This window comes from Ochotona curzoniae, unplaced genomic scaffold, assembly GCF_017591425.1.
Source record: "Ochotona curzoniae isolate NIBS_2020 unplaced genomic scaffold, NIBS_Ocur_1.0 scaffold_1037, whole genome shotgun sequence".
Taxonomy (NCBI): Eukaryota; Metazoa; Chordata; class Mammalia; order Lagomorpha; family Ochotonidae; genus Ochotona; species Ochotona curzoniae.
Window position 1 is genome coordinate 3,809,655 of NW_024467083.1, and position 13,947 is coordinate 3,823,601.

Consider the following 13,947-nt stretch of genomic DNA (forward strand, 5'->3'; position numbering starts at 1 on the left):
GAGCGTAATTTTTTAAAAAGTAGAACACAGATTAACATATAATAACACATAATAAAAATACAGAAATTGCATAAAGATAAATGACTCAAATTTACTACATTTTTGTATTCCTTGTGCTAAGAAATGCAAATTAGCTTATGATTTCATAAAAACAACCAAAAAAAGCAAAGGATTACTCTGAATGCCATGAGCTGGGATTAAACTGAAAAGGGTGATTCTTTGAACATACCTTTTCCAATTTCAGAAGCTGAAAAGCCATCACTTGCAATAAGCATGTTTGCAGAATACTGTGTTTTTTTATTATTACTGCTACCATTCCATGATTTCCCTTTGTTTACATCTGCCTGGACAGTTTTCACTGAGGTAATACCAGTGTTCAAGTTGGCAGTGTCATTATAATTAGCACTCCCATGTACATTGTCAGATATTTTAAATAATCTGGGGGAAAAAACATGTTTTTAAAAAATATGTATAAATTACGAATTAGTCAAAGAGAAAAGTTAGTTCTTCTAAAATATAACTTGTTAGGGTTACCACTAAATTATTTCTTTTCACTTTCCTAAAACTCAGATCAATCCATTTGTGGAAATCAACCTCTGAGATGATCCCATTGTTCATCATCTTCTGGTAATTACATTTTTTTGTTTTTTCAGTCTTCAAGAAATTAAACTGCCAAACCAGGATTGGCCTGTTTATTTAGTATTGTACAGAATAAGTAAAAATGTGTGACTTGAGCCCCTCCACATGCTATTAGTCTGTAAGGAGCTAACCACCCAAATCACAGAAACTCTCAAGCAATCCTACAGAAAGGCTCAAGAGAACAGACACTGAGGTGTCTTAGCATATCCTGAAAACATTCAAGTAATCCTTTGAAGAGACAGTGAGATCACTGTCAATCAGCACCAATGTAAAAGCCAAGTTGAGTGAACCTTTAGCCACTGTCAAGCCTTCTGATAACCACAGCCTGGCTAATATTTTTATTGTTTTATTTTTATTGTAGACCTGTGAAAATCCTTGAGAATTTTTACACACATTTAAGAGAGCTTTTAAGCTAAAATTAACACATGAGTTGCTACTAAGTTCCTTACCTGTAGAAATTGTGAGAGATAAAAATGCTTATTATTTAACCCGCTAAGTTTTGAGTTAATTTATTATATAATTGTACATAACTAATTTACACTTTAAAGTCAGTAAAATGGTAAAGAGAAAGGGAGAAAAGTCACTAAATTCAGTCACAGTTAAATAAGACTTTTGTTCTCCTTACAGTAAAAAGAATGGAAATGACTCAAATTATAGAAATATATTAACACTCTTATATTAAATTAGTAGGAATGAATCAGTATTCCTGAAACATATTAAAAGTTATCAGCAACTATATTTGATTTCAAAAAACTTTCAAATAATACAACAAATACTTCAACAAACTTACTGAAAACAAGAAGGTGCCATCTAAATGACTGTTACTGTATGCTACTGATCAAAAGATAGTCAATCCAACTTAGTTATAATATCTGTAAGGGATAAACTAACCATCAAAGCTCCTAACATAACATTCATGTAGAACAAGTAATAAGGATGACGGTACCTCCCAGTCTTATATAATTCTGTAAGGAATGATACATTTTACAATAAAAGATAAAATAAATACAGTTACATTAATTGCTTTGAAACTGCTATCTGTGGCCAGGATCAATAACAAGAGTGGCAAGTTAGTCCAAGGTGGAACAGGAGGTAGTTGGTGGGCAGACATTGTCACAGAACTATTCATTATGTGAAGCTGTGGCAGCCTTTGTGCAAGGTTGTGATTTTCAGGAATTTTTTTTTTTAAGATTTATTTTGGGCCCAGTGTGGTGGCCTAGTGGCTAAAATCCTTGCCTTGAATGCGTAAGGATCCCATATGAGCACCGGTTCTAATCCTGGCAGTCATGCTTCCCATCAGGCTCCCCGCTTGTAGCCTGGGAAAGCAGTCGAGGATGGCCCAAAGCCTTGGGACCCTGAACCTGTGTGGGAAAATGGGAAAAATCTCCTGGCTCCGGATTGGCGCAGTTCCAGCCGCTGTGGCCACTTGGGGAGTGAATCAACAGATGGAAGAACTTCCTCTCTTTCTCTCCTCTCTCTATATATTGACTTTGTAATAAAAATAAATCTTTTTTTAAAAATAAACCTTTAAAAAAAGATTTATTTTATTTTTTTTATTGGAAAGGCAGATTTACAGAGGGAAGGAGTAACAGCACCCACCAAAACCACAGGCAAATGTGAAGAACATCCACTAAAATAACAACAGGAGACTATCAAACAATGAACAGCCTATTGTTAAAATGACAGGAACAAATCACCACCTATTCATATTAACCCTGAAGGTAAATAACTTAAACTCATCAGGAAAATATAGAAGAGTGGACTGGATCAAAAACAAAACCCATCTATCAGTTACCTACAGGAGACATATCTCACCAACAGAAATCAGTGGAAACTCTATTTCATGGATGTTAGTATTTTTGTTTTTATTTTCATTTCTTAAGAAATGTTTTTTCTCATTAAATTCTTCACTGACTCATACATTATACAGTTGCAGCATTTTTTTCAAGACAGTTTTTGATTTTCTTTCTCATTTCTTCATTGACACATTAGTCATTCAGCATAATGTTACTTAACTTCATAGCATTGTAAATTTCTATTTTTTTGCCTGCTGTTGATTTTATTTTGTGACTTTTTATTTAAGGAGATGTATAGTAACTGCGTAATGGAGACTATCACATCCAGATGTGAAGATACAATGCAGTATGCATCTCTACTTCCAGATCAAAGATGGACTCCTAATGAAACTGCTGAATGTATCTTGACAATAGGATGCTGGCCTCTCTGCCATTGTCCAAGCCCACAATCATGGAGTTATGATTGTTTGTGAGGAAATATACTATTGTGATAATAAGGGGGAAATCAATAGGGGGAAGAGGACTTTTGGAGAGGGGATAAAGAAAACCTCAGAGCCTATGGAACTGTATAATAAAATAATAATAATTAAAAAATAGAAAAAATGAAAAACAGTGAATCAGCAAATGCTTTAATTTTGTTTTAATTTCCAATATGGACAAATATTGATAGATAAAAATCTCATAAACAAAAGTCTTTGTAAAGTCTCCAGTTTTTTTAAGATTAAAGGGTGCCTAAATCCCCAGTAAGAATCTCCTCTCCAACCATATACTTTATTAACATAATTGTAGTGTTACAAAGCATTTAATCACTAATTTTTAGTTACTTACGCCTAAGCTAAACTGTAAAGTCTCCAAAGGCAAGAAGCTATCATTTGGATCCTAGAACTAACAGAATGATTAGTATATAGTAGACTACATTTGTAGTTACTGTTTTTCTCATTTAGGTTTCATCATATTTAATACTTGAGATTGCACATTTTCAACTTTATTCTTGAAAGATTATTCTATTTGCATAATTACCTTTTCCGGAACGCTGATGTGCTCGTTCCTTTTTCTTCCACAGACTTAACCAAGTTTGCATCCTCAGGAACATTTTTCTCAGGTGCTATTGCAGTGCTAATGTGATTTTCATATTTCTGAGAACTATAGGTCAGCTTGCCAGTAATATGCGATAAATCATTGTTTCTTGTCCCTCCTAAAATTTGCTCTTGATCATATTTTTTAGGGGGGAAGGCAAACTGGAATTTCTGTGTTGGGGAAACATAATCTATGTCCTCATTAATAATCTTTAAACTTGATGTTAACATTTTTGACCTTTTCCCCTGACCTACAAAAAAAAGATATTTATTAACACATATTCTCCATGAAAACAAATTTTCAAAATAATGATGGATAAATTCTCAAAAGAATTTACAAGCTTAATATAGCACAATAACAAAGTAATCTATACTCTTAAATATAGTTCTGAAATACAGATAATTATTTTTATTATGGCATATTATATCACTGAAGGAAGTTTAGAAATTAATTTCAAATTGCTAAAATTAAATTTGAAATTTATACAAAATCTCCATTATAAAGTTTCCATTATAGGTTTCAATACTGACCCATAAAAATAACCATAGTTGTGATATTTAACTACTATAAGTTATACAGTTTTACAATTATAATTTCTAAATATATATAAATAATGCATACATGAAATACACAACATTCCTGAATATGGTTTAGTATTGAAGTATATGACTCAAATTTTTAAGCTTTTTAAGCTTGTTTCTAACATCAATACAAAGGAATATTTTCATAATAGTGACAGAATTCTAAAAGTTTCTTTACAGAGACTTTCAAGAGTCTGCAGGAGGTTTAGCAGGAATTTAAGAGCTTGGATGGAGCTTAAATTTGCCTTACAATCTATGCGTATTTTTGTGTTTATAAATACTACATGTTTGCTACATGTTTTTTATATGAAAATTATGAGGTCTAATAAAATGTGTACGTGAGAACCTACTATACAACTTAAAAGGTGAATTTCCATGAATAATATCACATTAGCTCACATAAAGTTTGAGTGTGCTGGCTTTTGTCCTTTATATAAATGAAATCAAACTACATATATCTTCTACATCTTGTTTTTTTGCACCTATTTAATTTCTGGGATCAAGTTACCACAGTATCTTACCTCTAATGAACTGGGCAGTGACAGCATTTTAAGTAACAGAAAAAAAAAACTTCACAGAACATTAATCACAGCAAATACATATGATTTGTGTTATATATATATATAAATATATACATATACACTTACAAATATGTATATGTATACACATATTCAGATGGATATATGAAGAAGGAAGACATTTTAGATGTTAAGATTAGGAGAAAAATATTCTGAAAAAAGTCTATGACTTTCATTTTATCCTATTACATATTTTCATATTCTAAAGTATTTAAGTGTAATAATTTAATGTGTTACCTAGTTTTCATACTAATATTCACAGGTTTGATTTCACAACAAATGTGATAATTTACCTATTAGATTATGACCTTCTATTTCTTCCTCTAATACTTGAGTATCTGGAATTTCTGAAAGCAATGGAACAGAAGGGAGAAACCAACCCAATGATTTTTCATTGTCTGAATATCTATATGAAATACAAAAATGTAAATGCATGTTAATAAGGGTACAGTTAGAGAAACTATGCATCTATTAAATGTTACTCCATTACCCACTCATGGATAAACAATTTGTAAGTTAACGTTCCATCATAACTTTATTCTAAACAGCAGCATGTGCAAACTTTTTCCCTTTGAATCATGGGATAATGGTACTGTTTACATGAAATACACTTCCTAAACAATAGCTATAACCCTGTCCTATTTTCTCTAATTTAAATGTTAGTATCAGGAATCTTAAATATGCTCCAATAATTTATAAAAGGAATAAAACATTCTCAAACTTTAGTATCTTAACTATTAAAAGTAACAAATCATGATATATTTCATTACTAATTACAGGCCATCAATATATAAATAACATTATTACTGACACTCTAAAAATATTTCTAAAACATTATTACAGTTAATGCACTAACACAAATATCCCAGATCCTGTACCACCTACAAACCACAGAAAATTCAAGAAGTCAGATGAAACTAGCAATTTTAGAAATCTACAAAACTGATTTTTGGCACCCTGTTGGCATCTTAATTCCTCATCTTCTGGCTTGGATCCTGGTAACTGATACTGCTTTAACGTTTCTTTCTCAAGAGAAGTTGAAATAAAGATACAGATGTTAGGTTACAGGAGATATAGTGGAGAGCACCCTTGTACTTTCTACACCCAAGTCCCAAGGATTTTATTATTTTTATTTTTTTAAACATTTTTTATTTTTATTTGAAAGGCAGTTTTACAGAGTGAGGAGAAACAGAGAGGTCTTCCATCTGCTGATTCACTCCCCAGATGGCTGCAACAGCCAGAGCTGAGTTGACCCTAAGTTGGGAGCCATGAACTTCTTCCCAGCCACCCACATGGGTGTAGAGTCCCAAGGACTTGGGCCATTCTTTGATGCTTTCCCAGGCTGTTAGTAGACAGCTGGATTGGAAATAAAGTAGCTAGGATACAAACCAGCACTCATCCCGGCGCCACAGGGCTGAGGATCAGCCTGCTGCACCACAACACTGGTCCTGGATTTTATGATTTTTCTAATTTCTTCATGCAGGATAGAAAGCTCTCTGAAATGACTTACTTTTCTGTCTCTCATAACACCTGAAACATAGCTACTGTGGCCAGACTTTGCAGATGAAAAGTCCATAACATTATCTGATAATGGTCTGACAGAATGATAGCAGTCCAGGGCATTTACAATTTAGATCTATGTCAGAGGGTCTCCACGATCACGTCCAGTTCAATGATTCCCTAAGATGACATGTGGGATTTGTCACACAGTCCTATTTGGAAGTATGAGGCAAAGTCTAGGAGAAAACCAGCAAAAACTTCCAAGTGTCCTCTCCCATTGCTGTCACAGAAAATACACTGAATACTTTCATAATGAATGTGGCAACATATGTGAAATGTTGCCAATGAGGGAAGCTCATTAGGGACTCATTATTCAGGATTTTTATTGGGGACTAATCACATAAGCAACTCCTGTCTGGAACATACCTAAATTCCAGAACTCCAGAAGAAAAAGAAATGTGCAATATATAACATATTATTTCATTTCACTGGCCAGGGAGTAATGCCTAATCAGCAGGCCCTAAGGCTTCTTTTCCTTTCTTTTTTCTTTCCTTTTCTCCTTCCTTTCTTCTTTCCCCATTTAACTGCTTTGTGTTATACCAATACTTGCAAGGGTGTTAATGTTATGTATCATCAGTTTTGAAAATGCATATTAAAACATCTTACTTTATGAAAAAAAGAAATTTGCTTTCTTTGAATTGTCTGCAAAATTAAATGAATATTCATAATTTATCATATTAGCATGTTAACATTTTATTATGTGTTTAACAAAGATTTTCATTTATGTCTGTTTTAAACAATAAATACTAATCTTTTTTCTGGTTAAAAATTAAATCATTTTATTTGTATAAACAGTTCATATACTGTTCTAAAATCTAAGTTCTCAGATTCCAGCCAAAGACCAGCCTTCCACTGAGGCCTTTCATGGACATCAGTTTGGTCCTGAGATGTAAAGAGATTACTCCAGAAAATCCAATTAAGGGAATAATGAGATATAACAAACATATTTAGCTATCATAAAATTAAAATCTTCCTTATGATTCTCTTATTTTGGCTAGAGGTTTCATCCTTCTCTTACCCATCTTGAATCCAAACAAAAGTAAAATCTCTTACTGAAACCCAACTCACATCAGCCCTTATTAGATCTCGCTTAATTTGCTTTCCAAATCCATAATTTTCTCGGTATTGCCACCGCCATAACCAAGGCTCTAATGACTCTATTCAGATTGAAAAAAAAAATGGTATCCTATCTACTCTGTCTTCAAGCTTTCTATTATTGTTTATATATTGCTACCATATTAATCTGATATTGTTTTCACTATATTATTCTACTCAAAATCCTTCAGCTGGGGAGGGTGTGTGGCACAGTGGGTCAAACCACTGCTTGGAAAATCTTCATTTGGTTTCCGAGTGCAGGTTCCAGTACTAGCTACACCACTTCTGCTCCAGCTTCACGTTAATGTATTCTAGCAAGCAGCAGATGATGGCCTGATTGCCTGAGACCCTGTCATCCACATGGGAGTTTCAAATCCCTGACTTGGGTGTGGCCCAGCCCTGGCTATTGCAGACATTCAGGAAATGAACTAAAGAATGCAAGACATACACACTGTCTTTCCTTCTCACTGCCTTTCAAGTAGATACAAATAAATCAGACATTTAGAAAATTCCTTCAGTGGTGCAAATAATGTCACACTTCCTCATGGCCTTGGATCATCTTTATATATATATAAAGATCCATTTACTTATTTTATTGGAAAGCCAGATTTTCAGAGAGAAGGAGACAGAGAAAAAGATCTTCCATCTGCTGGCTCATGCCCCAAATGGTCAAAATGGCTAGAGCTGAGCTGATCAGAAGCCAGGAGCCCAGAGTTTCTTCCAGGTCTGCCACACGAGTGCAGGATCACAAGGACTTGGGCTGTCCTCAGCTGCTTTCCAGGTCATATGCAAAGAGCTGGATCAGAAATGGAGCAGCCAAGCTATCAACCAGTACCCAGGTGATGTCATGATGCACCTGCTTGCAGGTGGAGAATTAGCCAGTTGAGCAATTATGCTAGCCTCCACACTTATATTCTTTTTTTTTTTATTATTATTACAAAGTCAGATATATAGAGAGGAGGAGAGATAGAAAGATCTTCCATCCGATGTTTCACTCCCCAAGTGAGAGCAATGGCCAGTGCTGTGCCGATCTGGAGACAGGAGCCAGGATCTTCTTCCAGGTCTCCCACACAGGTGCAGGATCCCAACGCATTGGGCCATCCTCGACTGCTTTCCCAGGCCACAAGCAGGGAGCTGGATGGGAAGTGGAGCTGCCAGGATTAGAACCAGCGCCCATATGGGATCCTGGCGCGTTCAAGGTGAGGACTTTAGCCACTAGGCCATGCCGCTGGCCCTTACACTTAGATTCTAAACATCTATGAGCTTTGTTTTTATTTCCATGTACATCACTTACTACAATGATTTATAAAATTAACTTTATTATGCAATGTTTGATTTTAACACATACAGAATTATATCCAAGATCCTTATTCTACTATTTAACATTTCACCACAAGATACATTTTACTTATTTTCCTATTTTAATGTTCCACTGTTTCTCCCTTATGAATCATCTACTCAAGAAAAGTTTAGATACATTATCGCCTAACAGTACATGACTCGTCTTATTGTCATTCTTTCTCCTATACTGTAACACATTGCCTTCAAATACCTATGACATCTCTGGCTACAAGAATTACTAAATCCTTTAAAACCTCCTGATTCTTTTGCCCACCATCATAGCTAATTTGACCATTGAGTTCAAGACAACCTTCTTTTCAAAATTGAAACTGCACTGAATAACAACTTATATATTTATTATTTACTTTGCAAATATTTTTATTTCATATTATTTTTTAAAGATTTATTTTTATTATTTTTTATTGGAAAGGCGTTTATTTCATATTATTAAGATGATTGTATTGTGCCAAAATTTGGCTGTGTCACTCCTGATCAACACCTGTTAACCCAGATACACACACTCTTTTACTTTCAAAAGAGGCTCCAGCAGGATGACAAATTCAGGCACTTTATTTCTTAGTGCATATATAATTCAGGCACTTTATTTCTACATGCATATATAATCTCAACTACATTTTAAAGACTTTTAAAATTTGTTTTTTTTTAAATATCCCTTCAGCATGCAATCAATACTTGTATGATGAATGAATGAGAAATGAAATGAAGCAACTCACGCTTCATATGTCACTCTCTATTTATGTGGCCCTTCACCTCACGTCCTTATTTGCATCTTTACTACCTGCCTACACTGAATCTGCCTATCCATTTGGTCTTTGATACACTGCCCATTTTGTTTCCAAAATGTTCTATTACTTCTTGTCTGAAACGATTATGTAAACATTTCTTCTAGCTTTTACCTTGGTCAAAAATAATTTGAACAAAACAAAATCAACAAGAAGAAAAAAAGTAAAAAATTCACAACATAAAGTTAAATAACATGCTACTGAATGACCAATGTTGTTTTATGGCTTTTTATTTAAGGGAATGTATAGTAACAGTGTAACAGACACTACCATATTCAGATACAAATATACAATGCAGCCTGCATCTCTACTTTGAAATAAAAGATGGACTCCCAATGAAACTGTTAAATATATCTTGACAATAGGATGTCATTGTTCATACCTACAATGTCAGGATATACTTAAACAGCACAATAACAGACCTATGACTGTTTATGAAGGACCATGCTATTGTACAATATAGGAAAAATCAATGGGGGAAGGGGATTTGAAGAGGGGTTAAGGAAATCCCAGAGCCTGTGGAACTGTATTTTAAAATCCTAAGTAAATAAAATAAAACAAATAATTAACCTGAATAAATCAGAAATGCAAATGAATCAAATAAGCAAAAGTCTATTTTTTTCTAAATTACAATCTGTATTTGAGGATGAAACTTCAGTTACTACTTCACATCTAAACTTATTTATAAAATATACAACTGAAGCATCATTCTGCTGAGTCCTCATTTTTACATGCATGTTTACCAGAGAGAAAATTTCCTAAAATTCTAAAAACCCTAAGCTGATCCACTATATTATGTTTTAGACTTACTTTTTAACTTCATCTTGCTTTTTGAAAAACAAATTATCAACAGGAAACAAATCATTTGACTTCAGCATTGTTGAAAACTGTACTTTGTCATAAATCTGTAAAAAATTGAAAGAATGGTTGATATTTACAAAGAAATAACATTTCTGAACATAGAATATATTAATTTTCTAGAATGTTATGTAAAATGTAACCACAGACTAATTTCCCAGCTTCACCTTCTACAACTTCCTCCAAAGTGCCTTAATATTCAAATACATTATTCTGTTTTCCACTTACTTATTTTTTATACCTGTGTTCCTCTCTTCATACTGCACCAAAACTTAGAATATATTTTCTTCTGTTTTCCATCTGATAAATTCCTACCCATTACTCAAGATATAGCCCAAATGTCTTTCTTTTCTGAAGGCTTTTCTGAATTCCTCCATTTCCCCAAGTCAGAATTAATTAATTACTCTTTTTGGGATTTTTTTCTTTCCTTGTTTTTGAAAGGCAGATTTACAGAGAGAAGGAGAAACAGAAGGAAAGATCTTCTGTCCACTGGTTCACTCCCCAAATAACAGCGATGGCCAGAGTTGGAGCCAGGAGCTTCCTCCTCGTCTTCCAGGGTGAAGCAGGGTCCCAAGGCTTTGGGCCACCCCTCTATTGCTTTCCCAGGCCACAGCAGGAAGCTGGATGGGAAGTAGAATAGCCAGGACATGAACTAGTTGCCCATATGGGATGCCAGCTCTTACAAGGGGAGAATTAGTCAGTTGAAACCTTGTGCCAGGTCCTCCTTTTGCGTCTCAATACTTTGTTCATACCACTAGTTTGGAGTTAGTTTAGTACAATTTATTGTGAATGTGTGCCTTTAACAAAATTAGGTGATTCTATGGAGATCTGCTTCAAAATAAAAGAGGTAGAGGTAAAGGAGTATCAATGAAACAATATTGCCAATGAGATAAAAATTACTAAAACAATATAAATCATATATGGAAGGTCATTATAGTAGTGCTTATTTTTTGCACATTTAAATTTCTCAAAATTAAAAATTAAAAATTATAAGTTTAATACATATATTTTATAATGTTAAGATACAACATGAGTGTATACATATAAATATTTCTTTATAGAAACATAATTTTATCTTTGGAAATATTATCTAGGACAGGTGTTTGGTATATTGCTTGAGATGCTGTTTGGGACGCCCAAATTCCATATTTGAGGTCCTGGTTTCAAGTCCCAGGTTCTATTTCTGATTCCTGCTGCCTGCTAATGCATATCTTGGGAAGCAGCAGATGACGGCTCAAGTACTTGGGTCCCTGCCACACACATGGGAATGGTGGCAGGAGGAGTTCCCAGCTCCTGTCTTCAAAATGACTCAGCACCAGCTGTGAGATTTGGGGGAGAGAACCAGCAAATGAAAGATCCATTCTCCATCTGTGTCTTTGAAACCAAACATAATAAATAAAATAGGAAAAAATTATTTTTAAAAATAAGAATCATACAAATATAAAGAATATAAATGTCCCGCATTGGCCACCTGGAAATACACAAAAACCTAGCACCTACAAGCCGAGGACATAATTTCTGCAGGTACATATTGCTCCCTTCAAATTCAAATTACTTTTCTCTGCACATCAACACTATATCTCAACTTCTTCTAAGTTATGAGACATGATAGAACATTCTGCATAACAAAATGTGAAATCAGATGCACAAATCATAAAGCATAAAACACACTTCTACATCTGTGAATATATAATACACTCCAAATGGGAAATTAGAATCAAAGAAACTATATGAGCGCCATCTCGTGGAGAAATCCTCAATGACTAAGTCAGAGTTTGCTTCCCTTTGAGCGTTCTTAATGATCCAGAACATTGTTTTTTTTTATTTTAGTAATTGGATTTCCCCCTCTCCTACTATTTAGTTACTTTCATTGTCCACAATTTTTTAAATTATTCAGTCACCAGCAAAAAAAGTAAAAAATGAGAGAATTAGTAAGATTGTACAAATTTCAGTCTATAAAAAATCAGAAACCTCAGATAACAGGGTGGGGGCAGAAGCAAGTCATTCAGTAATATGCTATCATAATCTTTCACATCTTTAGTCAATTTAAACAATTTCAGAAGCTGATAGCAATGATATGAAAGTGCTAATTTATGTTTTACAATGTAAAAAAAAGTAACAAAATGCTACCTTACTACCTTTAGAACTGTTTACTTATTATTTTTTATTATTTTTATTTCTTATTATTATAATATGATGATGATATGATACAGTGTTGTAAGCAGAGGGATTCTCCCCTCTCCTGCCATTTTCTCCCCTCCTACCATTTTCCCTCATATCACCACAGTAGTGTAGTCCTTTGTAAAAGTCACAAGTATAACCTGTTATGTAAGTGTATCATGGTATTAAAGAACACAACAACAAAAAGTTTCTAATTTAAAACAAACAACTTTCATATGCTTTACTAACTCAGAATCTAAGTAGAAAATTGTAAGATCAACATTTACATGCTTGAATTGTGTATTCTAAAAGAAACTGAAAAATAAGTCAATAAAATTAGAAATTAGAAATACTTGTTTTGAAAAAAGTTTCATAAACCATTCAAAAACTTCCCATATAAATAAATATTACATAAGTTATTTTTAATTCTACCTGTGGTATCAAAGAGAATATGTTTTGAGCCAAAATAAAAACACTACATAGTTTAGCTCTGATACACCTATGTATAATTTAAAGGCCTTCAACAAAAATTCTCCATCTAATGCTTTCCCTCAAAACACTGCAATTATTGGTGTAATTGTTTATTCTCTTTATCCTCAAGAAGAAGGTGTTTTGCTAATATGTTCTAATAACCCAGATCAGAGCCTGGCACCTAAAAGCTGGACCACAGGAACCCACTGTGGAATAAATGATCAATTTATACAATAAGTTTAAATAAAAACAATTTTCTACTCACTCTGAAGCCCAAAAACTGTACTCCCTCTTCCACCCCTAGCATTTAATGTCCCCCAGCATTTAATGCCCAATTTTAAAACGTGAATTGTTTCTCTAGTTTAGAATTCACGTAATATCACAGAGGTTTTAAATTATTATGAGTTTGGTATTTTCATTATGTAAATGTTTCTAAAAAACCACAGGCCTTAAAAAGGACTTTGCTACATTTCATTATGGGGTTGTGATGTAAGGAGTTACTATGTAACTAAACTTTCGCCTTTCGATTCAGCTTTCCTAAATCTCCATGCTAGGTTGCTCATTACAAGTTTTCATTTCAGCAAGTGACACAAAATTATGCTGCAAAAACACATTATAACCCCAAGTATTTTATTTGTTGATACCTGCTCCATCATAACTCAAAATGGCTAAAATATCTGAATTTTTTTATACCAAATTAATTTGTTGCCTGTGGAACCTTTCCCGATTACACTAAGAACACTTCATTTTCTTGTCTTCTGTATCCTAACTTACTTCATAAATGATTAGATCTACGTGTGTTTCCTACGACCTTCACTCTTAGAAATACCCCTTTCAGGAAACTCGAATATAAATACCTAATGGACCAGACTTCGGCAGGGAAAAGACCAGCTTTCGCTGAAATAATCACCACAAACGACTCTTGGCAATTTGATAAAATGAGGGAATATGGGACCGAGAGGGGAGGGCCCCCAGTCCTCCAGCAGCC

General features: G+C 33.9%; 1 protein-coding gene across 1 annotated transcript in view; it reads right to left on the reverse strand.

The window, feature by feature from the left end:
• The window catches only part of HFM1 (helicase for meiosis 1), a 117,998-nt gene extending 107,650 nt beyond the window's left edge, over positions 1–10,348 (reverse strand). The window contains 5 exon segments of the mRNA XM_040999009.1: positions 177–191; positions 194–438; positions 3,456–3,762; positions 4,965–5,077; positions 10,281–10,348. Coding sequence (XP_040854943.1) covers positions 177–191; positions 194–438; positions 3,456–3,762; positions 4,965–5,077; positions 10,281–10,348 — 748 coding nt within the window.
• Positions 10,349–13,947: the final 3,599 nt, after the last annotated feature.